This window comes from Poecilia formosa, unplaced genomic scaffold (genome assembly GCF_000485575.1).
Source record: "Poecilia formosa unplaced genomic scaffold, Poecilia_formosa-5.1.2 Scaffold197, whole genome shotgun sequence".
NCBI lineage: Eukaryota > Metazoa > Chordata > Actinopteri > Cyprinodontiformes > Poeciliidae > Poecilia > Poecilia formosa.
In genome coordinates this window covers 882,245-897,448 of record NW_006800136.1, presented here as the reverse complement: position 1 = coordinate 897,448, position 15,204 = coordinate 882,245, and the positions used below count along the sequence as shown (strand labels likewise).

The following is a 15,204-nucleotide window of genomic DNA, read 5'->3' as shown; positions in this document are numbered from 1 at the left end:
TATATAGTTTTAACATACCTATTTATAACAACATATTCAATGTATAGCACCACCATGTGTTATTCATTACAGCTCTGCCTTACCTTCGAAGTGTCTGCTGCTGATCAGTGCTCGAATGAACTTACTGAGTAAATTACATCATCCCTGCAATGTTCTCTCACCAAAAAAAAAGAAAAGAAAAAGAAAAAAAAAGGAAAACAAATCATTTCGCCACCATCCACTTAGAACATTCACCCAAAAGTAAAGGAAAACAAACCATCCGGCACTAACACGCAATTAAAGCCGCTGACCCTCTTACCTTGTTATTGATGCACAAGGCAAGGTGCTTCCTCTCGCGAGCCAGACTCCCGCTGCGCAGCCTCACCTCCTCCCCTTGATGCATGTTTCTGGAAGGACATCAGTCAAGTTAAAAGACTAAAACTCTCCAATCAACACGTCCGGCTTGGAGCTCTGTGTACACGAGCAGCGCGTGCTCCGCGCCCAGCTGTGCCTAACGTTACACGGGCTTCTTTCTCCCTATCGGCGCATACCGAAGCAGCCTGTGCACGGAGCTCGTCGTACCCGGGAAAACAGTCGCCCTAAAAAGCAGATGTGTAATTACAGAGACGACGCTGGACGCGACACCGACCTGTTCGCGCCGCTCCTCAGCATGACGACCTGTTCCCTCGCAGTTAGACAGAGATGAAGTGAGCACTTTGGGTCGGGAGCAGCCGGTGAGAGACCAGACTTGGACGATTCTCGCAGCCAATCGGATGCTGAGCGTGTGCGCAGGGCTGCCAGCGCGTGTGTTGACGACATCTCTTAACTTTGCTTTTTTTTTTTTTTTCCACGCAGCCTTAATTATTCTCCAAGCTGTCTCTTGGGGAAAACAAATGGCCACTACGCTATATTCTAATCTAAGACTATCTTAAAGAAAAGTACTTTAAGTCCAAGTTATTTGCACGTAAACGGCGTTATTTACGTTGTAGATGTGAGGAAGTAGAGTCCTACACCTGCAATTAAACCTCTCTCTCTTTCTTTCTTTCTCTCTCTCTCACACACACTCTCTCACACACACACAGGCATTAATTACACAAAGGTTTAAACAGAACTTTGACTTGTAAAAGTATTCATTGAAACTTTTCATATTTTGTCAGGTTACAACAAACGTCAATGCATTTAATCAATCGGGATTTATATGATAAAACAACATAAAAGTAAATACGTAGATTGAAAGTAACTTTTTTTTCACATTTCAATAATAAAATACTGTAGATTATCCTAAATATACTGTGGTAAAAAGATCATACTGTGGAAATGCTTTAATTAAAAAATATATATTTATATATATATATAAGCACATTTTATAATTGGTATTTTGACAGGTGAAATGATACATGCTTTTCAACAGTTTGACAAATACAAATAGGTCAAGCATAGCATTTAGGCAGCCTCTAATCAATACTTAGGAAAGTTGCATCGAGATACTGGAACTGCACTAAAAAAAAAAATTAAAAAAAAATGCTTCAGCTCAGATTAAATGGGGAGAATCAGTGTACTCTCTGGAAGAGGTGACATCTAAAATTAACCATCCATGAACAAGTCCATTAAATGGCCAATGTGTCAGTTTTTGACTTTAAAAGCAAACAGTTTAGTGCACATGTTTACTCTGTCAAATGTAAGTCGTTCAACAAAACTGCGTACTTTATTCTTTTCTTTTCAAATGTCCCCTTTGCAAAGTTATGAGCAAAACCAGAGATTTAAAAAAAAAACAAAAAAAAAACTCAATTGTACATTTTTAGGCTAACTTAAAGTGTAGGAGAAAAAAATCCACTGAACATCAATTGATTAAGAATATTTTTATTATTTCAAATATTTTTAAAATAATCAACATTAAAAGAATTTCACAATGATTCAACCAATTCTTAGTCTCCCTTATCCCAGTGACATGTGGTAGCTTAGGAAACAAGAAAATCAAACTAAATATTGATTGCTCGACTAAAACAAAGAAATTCCGTGGTCGGTGGTAAACAGAGTGAAATGGCGCCCTCTGCTGTTTGCAAAGGATATACATCTAGAAAAGGTTTAAAAAAAGGTGATCCTTGAGGTTAATACTTGGAAGAAAAAAACATCTTTGGTTCGACTTTGCAAAAGGGCATCTCAAGTGTGCAACAAATACAGTCTACATGCAAACATGCAGTAGAAATTACTTAAAAAAAAAAATAAAAATAAAAAGTCATCCCCTTAAAGATTCACCTGTAAATGTCAACAGTCAGCAACATGAAAACATCAAAAGGTAAAAGTGCAAAAAACAGTTCTGTATAAAACGTGACACTTTTGAAGCGTCGTCCTATTTCAGTGCAAACTCGGTCTCGAGCCTCAGAGTTGGCTCACAGCGCTGCAGACGCAGACAGATGAATGACGGGCGTCATTTCAGAACGCTCCTGTGGGCAAGCGATGACAGATGGGTAGAGCAGTGATCTGGGAGCTGAGAGGATAAAAGAAATCAAGCAGAAGACAGACCACAGGCCAAGCAGCCCCACTGTTGTAGTAAACCCGCCTCCCCCTTTAAGAAGACGCAGGGAACAAGAGATTGTACAGCGAATCTTAAAACATTTTCCTTTTTCTCCGTTTGACTAATTGTGACCGTACCTGTGCTCCCAGCCTGGAAAGGTACCTGTTACGCAAGCCAAAAGCAGACATGGGTGCCAGTCTAGCAGGTCCACCCTGCGTCACCATACTGGGCTGCCTTTTACTCCTGTAGGAACAACGACGCGGCCACAACGGCGAGAGCGTTAATGCGAGCAGAGGAAGTAGGAGCAGAATACAGCAGAGAGAGATGCTGCTGCAGCAACAACAAAAGCAGAGAGGAATTCAACTGTTTAACAAATAATTTATGTTTATTAAAAGTGTCACAGCACTTGGTTGCAGGTGTTTGCTTCTTCAAACATTGTATAATTGGTATTTTACAGATAATTTCAGCAAATCAACAGTTAAATGTAACAAGTGTTAACTCATTAAAAAAACAGCCTCTATGACTCACTAGTGTGGAGGGTTTTTTTCTTTTCTTTTTTTAAAAGTTACCTTTATAGCCTGGCTTTTACTTCTGGAAGCTTTGTTTTTTCTTAAATAGTGGTTGTGGTCTTCAAACTCAATTCAGTTTTCAAACTTAGTTTTTAGATTGGAAATTATTTAATTCATAATGAAAATACCACTTTAATGGTCAAGAATGTTTTTTGCTTCAACAAATCTTGCACAATTCATTTCTCACCCATATTTACACAGATCGGCGTTTCCACATTTTTTTAATCTTAATTTGATCATTTCAAGTGTGCCTTTTTTTCTTCCAACTATCAAAGTGCTTTGTTACACTAGTTTTTCTTTGCATTTAAATAAAATATACATGGCTTTATGACCACAATCAATATGTAAGAAATAGATTTTTCTCCGCTTTCAAATATATAGCAGATATTTTTGCTTCAACATAAAAATATGAGAAATATGGTGAGAATCACCCACTGGGCCGTGACCATGTCTGCAACTCCGACAAGCAAATGGAGACTGTAATCTCCACCTTCATGGCCACAATGCAATTTGTTAAAGCCAAGTGCACAAACAGTCTGAAGCAAGCAGGAATTTCGGAAAGTGCTTCGATCAACTTAATCACCCGAGTTTAAACGACAAAAATCTGTGAAACATTTAAGTCTTTTTTTAAATATTAAAAAAAAGACTTGCGTTAAAAAAAAAATGCAACTACAGACACCAAGGCTGAGCATCATTACACAGTTAAATGGGTTCGTAAGCGGGCCCGATTTTTTCTTTTTTTATATCTGCACATTAATAGATGATGCGACAGAAAATTAACTCTTATGAACTTCATAGCTCATTGAAAAGCGGTTAAAGAGTTTAGGGGATAAAATAACAGAGCAATAAAGCTTAAACAGTGATGAGTCATGCTCTGCTGGAGATTATCCACCAAAAGGTCAATGATGCATCCGACTAAAGATTGCAGCGAGAAAATAAGTGCGCCGACTCCATTATGAGAGTTTAGCTTGGCAGTGATAACGCCGACGTGTGACAAGTTAAACAAGTTCTTCTGGAAACACAATACCCACAAAGTTGAACTGAAATGCGAACCTTATTTTCTGAGTTAAAACCAAAAAATAATAAATCAAGGATTTTTAAAAAAGGAGTAAGAGCACCATTCCCCTTGACGGTCTGTAAACACTGTAGGTTTCTAGGAGTTAATAACCTTCATGCTGTACACACACACACACATGAGTTAGTTGTTATTAAGAGCAGGATGAACTGTGGTCAGGTGAGAAGAAGTAGTTTTCATGTCCAAACTGAGATTTGCCATTCATGAGCGTCCTTATATCAACATGGGGTTTAAGCAACAGCCAGTCAGTTCAGGTGCGAAGAGCCACAGATGACGTCACTGGGCGGAGCCAGAACCGCGGTCCCGCCCCATTGGCCGCAGACTGAAAGCTCTGGGGTGGACAGTGCAACCGGCTGGTTCTGAAGCCCAGGACCATGTGTGTTCGCTCCGCGTCATCTGGAAAACATCAGCCACAACATGAATCAGATCATATTAGTCAGCCCGAAAGAGTCTCATGTCCAAAGTACAACACAGTTCGGGTTAGACATATTAGATCTTTGGAGAGACGGGATGCAATGCTGTTGGCAATTGTGAAACGTTTCATGCAATGAATGGGAAGTGTAGAAGTGGCATGCAAAATGTGTAAACCTTAAAGCTAGCAGGTTAGCCAAAAGAGAAACAGACAAAAACATAAAATAAGAATAATATTTCCTGGATGGTGTTTGAGGGTGGTAAATGGGTTTGCTCCAATCTAATCCTATGTTTTCGATCTGTTTTCCAACTGTTGCATGTTTGATTGGCATATGAGCTCCAAGGTAAATAACTTCAAAAACCTGTTGATGTACAGTCTGGTTTCAGATCAGCTGCACCTGCAGCGAGCCAGAGGGCTCACTGCAGAAAATAAAAAAATAAATAAAAGAATGTGCACAGGTTACAAAACTGCATCTTTATGACGGGTTGATCCAATAAATCTTTGGAGCTCTTCGCTGGATAATGCCTAATCCTACAAAACAGTCTTTTACTTCAATAAATGTATCAATTTAAGGTTTGAAAACTCCCTGGCTTTATAGTCACTGATGCGCAGTATATCAGCACCAACGTCGGAATTGGCGATTATGCTAAAAACCAGTAACTTGGTAGCAGAGCTACTGTAACAGGTCGCCTCAAACTTTGCATCTACAAAGAGAAGACTCAAAACAAACAGCCTTGTCACAGGTCATGTTCAATGGAAAGCTCGTGTAAGAACAGTTTCCTTAAGTTGTGTCAACGTGTTTACCTGGAAAAATGATTTCAAATATTTTGCATGAAATGCTAGCGTTCGCATTGCACTTCAACTCACTTCTCTGGATAAATTGTAAGCAAGAGTCACATGTGAATTTATTTAGCGCTGAAGCTAACACTCTCCAAGGTGCATTCCTGCAAAATTCAAAATATTACTCCCCGTCAAAAAAACAAAGTGGTGAGAGAACTACGTTGAACATAACCAGAGTATTAATAAAAATAAAGAATTTATATAAATGTATTCTTTTACGACACTTTAAAAACTACTGAGTATTTAAGCACATAAATTGCCACAACTCCGGACTGGGATTAAAAACAGCCATTTGTATCAATAAATGCTGCTTTACATGCTAAAGATCGACGTTGGGACAAAAACTCCTGCTCAGGACACATCTAGTGTCGCACGTCTGTTTTTAATACACCACATGTTTTAACACATCACATAACGTTAGACATCTTTTCTATTAGGTCATCAACTCCTGATAAAGAAGGTTTTAGAAACAAAGCGTTTAAGCAGTTGGCGTCCCTAAACACATCGGTAAGGTTAAAGTCGCAAGAGACTCGAACTTTAAAAAGCACAGGGTGCACAGAGACAGTTTGCCAACATTTGATTTCCCACATCCTGAACCTTAAGCAAATGACTGCAGGAGGCCAATTAAACCCAGCAAATAGGAAAATTATTCAGAATGTATTCATTTTGGAAATTTAAGCGACCTTATGGCTGCTAGTTAAGTTTGTGTCTGTTTTTTTGGAACCAAAAAAAAACAAAAAAAAAAACCAAAAAAAAAAAAAACAAAGAAAAAAAAAAACTACAAGTCCATAAACATTTACATTTATAATAAGCATGCTTGCCTTTATAAACAGAAGGGCTATTAGCAAGTGTGCTGTAAAGGCTACCTAAAAGCTCAATAAAGTCTAATGAGGCAACCTGTTCAATGCAACATTTCTAAAGGGGTGTTGAAGTGTGCTACTGAGACTTGTAAACCGTTAGTGTTCGCTCATTAAACCTTAAGCCGTTGTGACTGTGCAGCCCTGAATGGGACACGTGCATTTGGGGGTTTGTACATGAATCTGCAGCTCAGATACAATAATATATATATAAAACTCAGAGGCTACAACTAACCTGTGAAGGCTGGAGCGACTAATCGCAATGAGGCGGTTACTAAATTATTTGAGGATTATTTCAATAATGGATGAATCGTTAGCTGGAGTGTACGGCTAAAGTAAATGGCCAATTACTGCAAGAACATACTCAGAGTAGTAATTAAGCCTCAAGTGCACAAGCGTATATACGTTTTGCATTTGAGATAAAATGACGGATTGAGGATACTCACTCTGCATGTTCAGCTGTCTCCTTCTGGAGTTTGGCCCTTTCTGCAGCTGACTGGTTCAGACCTTCACCTGCGGGAAGAGAGTTCATAGAGAAAAGCAGTGAGTCTGGCGATGAGCGGTGGAGTACGCTGAAAAAACGAGGGGGAAAAAAAAAAATGACGGGGGACAGTGAAGAGATGTCATGAGAATGAAAATGCGATGAGGAGACGCACAAGAGAAAACGAGTTGAAAGAAATACAGAGGTGGAGGAAAAAACTCCAGGCTCCAACTACCTTTAAGATAATCCACAAAGTACAACCCCACCACTGCCATCAGCGCGACTGCAAGACAAGGTGGGGAGAAATCAGTGCAGGGAACAAACAAAAATGTCACTCAGAGGCAGGCTAAAGCTTAAAAAAAAATAAAATAAAAAAATGAGGACAGACTGAAACCAACTGACTGCAAATGCAGGCGCAGAAGAACACTTCCAACACCAGGTATCCTCTTATATCCACAATGACTCCGACTGCGATCGCGATGACGGCAAGCCCCAGGTTCTGGATGGACTGCATGCTGGTGGGCAAACCAAGGAGGATACGCAACGTCAGTATTCAGTCGATATATTAATCCAAACAACAGAATATTAAACTTATTTTAAAAAAAACAAAAGGTACGTACAAGCCATAGGCCGTTCCCAGTTGATGCTCAGGCACCACGAAGGCCACCATGGGCCACAGCGCACAGGCCAGCAGGGAGTACGAGACGCCCAGCAGGGACTGGAACACAAGAAATGATTTCTATTAGATCTATTTAAAAAAAAAAAAAAAGAACGGTAAATTGAAGTTATGCAGTCTCAGTTATTTGCACTCAGGATTTAGCAGTAGTCAACAGAAGCTAAAGCGTTCAGAGTTGGAAAGCGGCTTAATTTTATCACTCGGAGCACAGTGGGATAATGATGCATATTAGCGGGGTTCATCAGGCATTTAATTGTGGCGTGCTAAATGTTCAAACGAAAAACAATTAAGTTCTGAATCTAGAGCTTTAATTAAAGCTTTGTTTTTGTTCGCACAGTCAACTGCTCCGTCGTAAGGCAGGAGACTTCCTGCAGAGGAAGCTTTCACAGGTGCATCTAAATGAATCGTCTGAAGGTTCAGGTAATAAATGGGTGAGGGGAGACGACGTTTAATGCGATGCAAAATGGACCGAGAATTTTTCTTTTGTTATGTGCAGTTTGTTCAGCAACACAAAACGGCTTCTGTATTGTAGAGACACGCTTTAGTCTGAATTTAAAAAAAAAAAAATTAAAAGCGACCGTGTGTCGTTACCATAGCGATCCACGGGTTCCAGAAGGTGAAGGCCAGCATCATGTGAGCACAGAGAGTTGCGATGACGGCCGCAAAGACCCAGCCGATATTTCTCCCAGTCTTATCGACGATAAAGCCGAGAATTGGAGACGCGGGAGCTGAGATGATGTACACGATGCTGGAAAATCAAAAAATAAAAATTGTTCAGTTACTTTCAGGAATGAAGAAAAAAGAAAAGGAGTTGCAATTGGATGGAAAAAGCAGAATGGTAGTTGGATATTTTTGTGCAGACTTTACTCCTTTAACCGTGTTAATGTGTCCACTTCACGAGTTAACTCGTGATTCAGAAAGTTAGAAAACCATTTAGCTGGTCTGTAAATAAAGCTAGTTTCTTTATTTCGCTTTACTGTCTGTGTTGGTGAGGTTCTTACTGCATATACTGATGAATATTTACCAGATTTGATTGTTGCCTTCATTGCAATTCAAACAAACAAAGAATTGTCATCACCGATCAAGTCAAATTGAAGATTACCTTTGGTTATAAGGTGGCTAAAATTCATGTAGCTTGTGTTCATGAATAATATTCAGACATTAGGCCTCTACAATAATAATAAAAAAAACTACTCTACTAAAACAAAATAAAAATAAAAAAATACACATTTCTCTATAAAGGAAAAGATAAAAAAAAAAAAAAAAGTTAATTACCTGTTGACGGCTCTGGCTTGTGCTGGGGAGAAGTTGAATTTTTCAATAAAGAATACCCTGAAAGGCAAAGGGTAAGGCGATGAGACGCAGCACAAACCTCCATGTAAAGTTCTTATGCTTATATGAGCACAGAGGGAGATGAAAGTGATTTTATTCCCATGGCAGTAAATCCTCTAAAACGTTAAATATTCTCCCCTCATCTGCGTTTCAACCATTTGTTTCATAAGCGCAGAAAAGCCGTGGCAGTCGTCGGCTCGTCTTTGTGCCTTTCATTGAGGGCAAACCAACTCCACTACAAAGCCAGCTGTCAAACCCATTACCATTTTTAGGCCCCATTGCCTTTCCTTGGTGTGATTGAACTTGTTTTTCCATTCGGCGCAAAAAAAAAAAAAAAAAAAAAGAGCAGTTTTGTCAAAACTTCGAGCATCTTTGAGATGCACACGCTGCGTTCAGGCATCCCGGCAATAAAGCACCTGCTGTGGCAGGATTTGATTCCTGGGGCAAATGCAACTGTATAGAAAAGTGACAGTCAGTATAAAGGGGAAGAAAAAAAGGATGGCAGCAGGAGAGGGGAGAGTGGTTGCTATGACGACATTTTTTGCATGGCACCAAAAATAAGAAAAAAATAAAATAAATTTTGGGTGCTGCATCTAAGGTTCACTTTAGTTTTTTTTGGAAGATAACTTTCTGGAAGCGAGTAGCTTACATATCAAAAAGCCAAAAATAATTTGCATCGTAAATATATTATTCATAATCTTATGCAACTACACATCGCATCATTAAAAAATAAAAATTCTTTTGCAATTGGGATATTGTGGTGTCAATTGCAATTTAGTATACAGCCCTGGAAAAAAAAAATATAAGAGACCACTTAAAATTATGCATTTCCTTTCATAGGTACTACTGACAACAAGTCGCTGAAATTCTGAGCAAAAAATTTTGTATTTGCAGAAAATGAGAAATGGTCAAAATCACAAAAACGACGCAACGCTTTCAGACTTAAAACAATGCAAAGAAAACTAGTTCATATTCATTTAGAAACAAGAATACTAATGTTTTAACTCAGGAAGAGTTCAGAAATCAACATTTGGTGGAAAAAACAGGTTTTCAGTGGAGTTCAGTGCAGTGGGATTTTATCTGAGGGCTCCAACTGTAACACTAGCAAGCTTCAGTATATATCATTTTAAAGTGGTTGGGTATCTGGTTGAAATAACAAAAACATACATATAGTTTAGACATCTCTGTGTCATGGTTTACTATGTAACTCTCATACTATCCCATAGCTTTTAAACGACCGTGCTTTATGGTTTTAAACAATGAGGAACTGGGAGAGTTCTTTAGAAAAAAAACAAAACAACTGTGCTTCAGTGGTCAGAGTTCACAAGTGTGTGGATTTACTTCTTCATTACAGAAGTAACACTTTATATTGTTACCGATAACCATTTTTTTAAAATGTTGGCCCAAAGTGAAACTAGAACTCAGCCTAACAATAAAGTGGGACATCAATAAAAAGGTGCAATGTTTTGTGATGAGGAGAAAACTGACTAGGGTGATGATTAAATGGATTTTTTTTAAAAAGCTTTAAAAAAAACAAAAACAAAAGTGGATCACATCATTTGAATGATATCTTCCATATTTTATACCACATGGTTGAGGACAGATAAGGAGCACTATTCAGACATGTTTTTTTTTTTGTTTTTTTTTTTACTATAAATGATGCCAACTTGACAGATAAGATTTGTGCATCTTAGTGAGGGGAAAAGGTAAAATACTTACTGGCCCTGTCCAATAAAGGGGAAAATGGCGACATAGTAAAACACGCAAATGATGAAGATGAGCCACAGGGACAGGGAGAAATCCTTCACGTCAGTCAGCTTTATAACTTCGCCTAAAACAGAAGATAAATATGTGCATCAGTTTCAGTTGCTTACCTCAAAGTCCTGGAATTATCTGGGTATCACAAGGAATTTATAAATAAAAATCAATCTCAGCACATAAGACAAAGACTTATCAGTTCAGCTAAAAAAACAAAAAAGACAACCTTGCATTTTTTGTAATCTGGATCGATTTGTATTGACAGATGAGTGTTAAGCAAGAACAAAGATAAAAACAAAGGCATTATCTTCACATTACCCGTTCTCCCCTGTTCCTTGTGAAGGATCCTCTCTGCTCTCTTATCCAGAAATCCCAGCACCAAGGCACAGATTAGAGAAAACACACAGGTTCCAGCCGCTAACAGGAAGAAAAAAAAACAAAAAAACAAAGTGTCTCAAGACTTCAAGAACACAACACGAAATAATTTTAACATTTCCTGACAGCTGAGTAACGGTCAGATGATCGAGTTAAAGTTTAACCAACAGTACTTCAAAGATGAGCAAAAGTAGAAGCGCTTTTGCACGGCCGAGAAAAAGCTTTTCACACCCCACATGACTCATCCGAGGTGCCGAGTGGCACTTTTAGTTCCCTTTTCTGCTCGGCTGCGTTACCCGAGACGAGCGGAGGGCTCGGCAAGTCGGACGCATACGGCGACGAAAACATGTAACCAGAAGCTCGGGTTAAACTCCATCTCCTACCCAAGCGAAGCCAGCGGTTTTACACACAACTGTGTATTACTTACCTATCATGAGTGATATCCCGAGGGTCGTGTGTCCAGAGGAACCGACAGCGACCGCAACTTTACTGTAGACCCAGCCCATGATGTTCATGTTCACTGTGCTGCCCTACGGGAAAGGAGAGCAGACGGCGTCTCTTTACACCTACCAGCACCTTGCTAAAGTATTCACACACCTTGATGTAAAGGACAGTCAAATCACAAGCCTAGGTACATTTCATCTGGCATCTATAATAACCGAACACAAATTGGTACACGTCTGTGAAGTGGAGGAAAAATCTGACATCGTTTCAAATAAAAATCTGGAAAAACTTGGCGTGTGTGTTTATTCGGCCCCCTTTACTTTGATACCCGTTGGTAAAATGTAGTGCATTTTAACTATAAGTTAACATTGAGAAGTTAACTTTGAGTTAATTGGAGTTCACTTTTGTAAAGTGTAGTCTTAGTATTAAGTTGTCTTAGGGCAGGGTGATAAATCAATAGTATATATTGCAATAGATATATGAGCAATATCAATAGACGATACCAGGATAATTTTGAGTAGTTTCACTGCACAGCATTCTCGAATGTCTTAGATCATCAAACCATATTCAAGTGTTAAAATTTCCCAAAAATCTGCGGCCAGATCTGTGAAGATCTAGATTCACAGACGCTCTCCATGTTATCCGTCTGCAATTTTTACAAAGAAAAATGTGCAAAGATGTTTGTCTATAGAGATGAAAAACTGGGACAGGCATACACCAAAAGATTTGCAGCTGTAGAAAAGCATTTACTCATTGGGAGCCAAGTACAATTGGACCAAATCATATTTCAGATTACTTGTAAAATATTCTGAAAAAAATCATTTTCCCAACCATTTCCCAATTTTGAACTACCTTGTTATGGTTTGTCATGAAACATCCTATTGAAAAACATGAGGTTATGATGTATCAAAATGGTGAACAACTCAAGTTTGCAAACTAATTAATCATCCCCAATGGATGCAAAGATTAAAAAATGTAATTAAATTAAAAAAAATAAAAAGTCCATACCAGTCGAGCCATGCTCAGCTGAAGACCAAACACCAGATTGAGCTCTTTGCCTTTGAACCAGTTGACTGCATACGTGTTTTGGGCCACGGCTAGAGACTCTCCGCCGATACTACCAAAGAAAACAGTTTAAAAAAAATGACAACAAAAAAAAACATGTTAGTTCTGTGTGAAAGTGGAAAAACTGATTAACTTTTGGTATAAAGAGCTTGTACGTCTGTCAAGCTATACTCCATTTTGGAGATTTTGATTTAATTGGGTAAATATGAGAATTTAAGTGAGGTGATCAATTGAATAAAGCTAAAAAGATGTTGGATTTTGTGCTAATGTGAAAAATTACATATTAATTTTTAGTGACCAAAATAGATTCTGAAAAGCTAAATGTTTTTACCCAAATACAAAGCGTCCAGCTTCCATTAGCCAAAAATGATTGGACCACGCTCCAGCTGCAAATATTACCTGTGAAGACGTTTCAAAACAAAACATAGTTAAAAGGAAGAAGAAGAAGAAAAAAAAAAACTTCAAGTGACAATTTCACATCAAGAGTTTAACACAAACCAACCTGCCCAACACAGACAAATAGGGAAAAGATGATGGTTCCAAGCCTACAGAAAACAAGAATGCGCAACAAAACTCAATCAAGACGGCATTCAAAAAAAAAGGTTTCACTTCTTTCACTGCAAGGATGCAAGGTGAGGATTTGGCACAAAACCAGAGCAACCTGGTTCTCTATCGTACCTGATGCCAAAAACCCTGTCGATGAGAAATCCTCCCAAGAAGCAGAGGACCACATTGGGCCAGGAATACCAGGCATACAGCTGCATGAACTCAGCAGTGTTCAAGTTCATATCCTGGAAACAGAAAAGGAAAACAAAACTTGTTCAGTAAGTAAGCCATTTTAAAATTAATAGGCACGTTAGCAACGCCGAAGATAAAAGTTCCTCGGAATGCGTCGTGAAATGCATTGAGTTGACTTCTCAATTGGGGATAAAAAAAAAGAAAAGAAAAGGAAACTAAAATTTCTACGACGGTGTTCAATAGTGGACGCCAAGAGGCTGAATTACCTGTATGACTTGAGTTTGAAGTGCTGCTGGGTTGTCATAACAGAAGTAGCTCCCTGAAATAAACGCCAAAAAGTATCACATAATGTGAACGTATTATTTTTCACTTTAGAGAAACACAACAATCCCATTCCAAGCCCTCTGGAAATGTTTCAAGACTTGCTTTCACTTTGTGCCATGCAAACATCTCCACAGCTGCTCACCGAATCCCAGGAAGCACATAAAAACCAGGACGACCACTCGGTGTAGGACGTGGCTGGGGTCGCAGATGGCGGACAGTTGTCTTCCGGGGCCTCGGTCTTCATTTTCGTCTCCCAACAGCGACCGCCGCTCCTCAAAATCCGCCATGTTCAGCTGTTGTTTGAGGAAAGCTGGCACAGAACTGGAGGAGGATCATATGACCCAACCGGAGAGATCACGTGGCTTTAAATTGAAGCGGGCACGTCGCGGGAGCGCGCGTTGAACTATGGGATAGATGTTTGGTTTTTACATAGTTTTGCGCTGCAGCAGATAATGAAATGGCGGGGAGATATTTGTTAACGTTCTTTTGCCTTTTGAAGTTAAACATTCACGGCGTCTTTACCATTCTTGATGTAAACTGTATTTTTGGACAGAAAACCGTCAGAACGTCACCAAGATATAGGTACAAAATAAGTTATTGTCGACATTCAAAACCGGATGTGAGCACCATATATGGATGTTCCCAGGGGTTAAAGGTGTATTGACTATTTATCGGCAACATTTACACAACGGGGGAGTGAGCACTCTTTTTACAATGACACAGAAAACGTGATTTTTGGTCATGATATTTGAAAAAACATATTTCTACAAAAGTACAAAACTGATTAAGATTTTACCACTTGTCTTTTTGAAGCAGGTGGAAGTGTGAGCAATTACAAATGGAAAGTCTTATTTCTTACGAAATGTGCCCTTGTCTGTAGAGACAATATTCTGGTACGGCTTTCTCTGAAACTTATCGTATGCGCACGCATTTACACAAATCAGAAACCTGTTTTACACAATATAGCACATCAACAAAATAAAAACAAAAACAACAACAAACAAACAAAAAAAAACACTTGTAGCTCAAAGTTACTGTTACAGGGTTTGTGGTGGTGGTAGGACCTCTGTGCAATCAGCCATTGAATGGATGGGACAACTGACTTTATGTCCCATTGTGTTATAAGTTAAATTCCATTTAACGGACTAATAAATCTTAATGAAAACAAAATAAGTATTTAATTTACTGCCAGAAGATAAAGAACAAACACAAGTGAGACGGTCTAATTAGAGCCCGGGGACATTACAAATCAGAACGTAAATCAGATTCAGTAGGTTACGCTGTAGAACAAAGACGACACCTGTTTCAATGTTCTGCTGCCCTCTAGTGGTTGAGATGGGTTTTGGTCGTATGCAAGAAAAAAAGAATACATTGACTGCATTAGATTGTATTTGTCCTCCAAATGAATGAGCAAATCCCTCTTAAACCAAACAGAATATAAATGTATTTAAAATAGACTGAATGATAAAATTTGATTTTAAGTGCTTCTTTACATCAGTAAAGCACAGGAAATGTGTTCATGGTGCTTTTTTTCTTTTGCATTTGCATGTTCTTGTTTCTTATACATGCTGTTGATTTCCTTTTAGATATTCCAAATGTACTATGTGTAGTTTTATATTTGTGACACCCTTTCACCTTAGGTCCATTTGAATTCTTTTTAATATATAGATTGAAAAGGTTCCTGAAATTTGTTCATATTCGGTGTACCATATTGTTTATCTGATTACCTAATAGCTTTTATTATCAGTAGCGGTGGTTTATCCA

At 38.6% G+C, this 15,204-nt stretch overlaps 2 protein-coding genes across 4 annotated transcripts in view; both read right to left on the bottom strand.

Annotated features, from left to right (window-relative positions):
- Window positions 1-813, bottom strand: part of LOC103148081 (schwannomin-interacting protein 1-like) — a 265,763-nt gene extending 264,950 nt beyond the window's left edge. For both annotated transcript variants that reach the window (XM_007566705.2, XM_007566706.2), the window contains exons 1-2: window positions 629-813; window positions 299-386 (exon numbers count right to left, since the gene is read on the bottom strand). In XM_007566705.2, coding sequence (XP_007566767.2) covers window positions 299-386; window positions 629-798 — 258 coding nt within the window. In that variant the 5' untranslated portion in view covers window positions 799-813. The remainder of the gene's footprint in view (window positions 1-298; window positions 387-628) is intronic.
- Window positions 814-2,353: 1,540 nt separating this feature from the next.
- Window positions 2,354-13,796, bottom strand: LOC103148078 (major facilitator superfamily domain-containing protein 1-like). 2 transcript variants are annotated; one of them, XM_007566701.2, is made up of 17 exons: window positions 13,583-13,796; window positions 13,383-13,435; window positions 13,057-13,169; window positions 12,881-12,923; window positions 12,710-12,777; window positions 12,322-12,430; window positions 11,297-11,399; window positions 10,813-10,911; window positions 10,456-10,567; window positions 8,680-8,736; window positions 7,996-8,152; window positions 7,349-7,446; window positions 7,131-7,243; window positions 6,964-7,011; window positions 6,694-6,760; window positions 2,632-2,737; window positions 2,354-2,467 (listed from the first exon to the last, which is right to left on the bottom strand). In XM_007566701.2, exons 1-17 carry the CDS (start codon window positions 13,725-13,727, stop codon window positions 2,408-2,410), a joined length of 1,551 nt encoding a protein of 516 aa, XP_007566763.1. In that variant the 5' UTR covers window positions 13,728-13,796; the 3' UTR covers window positions 2,354-2,407. The 2 variants fall into 2 exon arrangements, with proteins under 2 accessions (XP_007566763.1, XP_007566764.1); XM_007566702.2 differs by lacking the exons at window positions 2,354-2,467; window positions 2,632-2,737 and adding an exon at window positions 2,865-4,534 and having other exon boundaries at window positions 13,583-13,794.
- Window positions 13,797-15,204: the final 1,408 nt, after the last annotated feature.

Excerpts from the sequence above, each read along its gene's own strand:
- LOC103148078 (XM_007566701.2), bottom strand. The coding sequence starts at position 13,727 with ATGGCGGATTTTGAGGAGCGGCGGTCGCTGTTGGGAGACGAAAATGAA. Across the intron at positions 10,912-11,296 it reads CGGGATATCACTCATGATAG|CGGCTGGAACCTGTGTGTTT; the intron begins GTAAGTAATACA and ends TCTTCCTGTTAG. Across the intron at positions 2,468-2,631 it reads TTTCCAGGCTGGGAGCACAG|CTCCCAGATCACTGCTCTAC; the intron begins GTACGGTCACAA and ends TTATCCTCTCAG.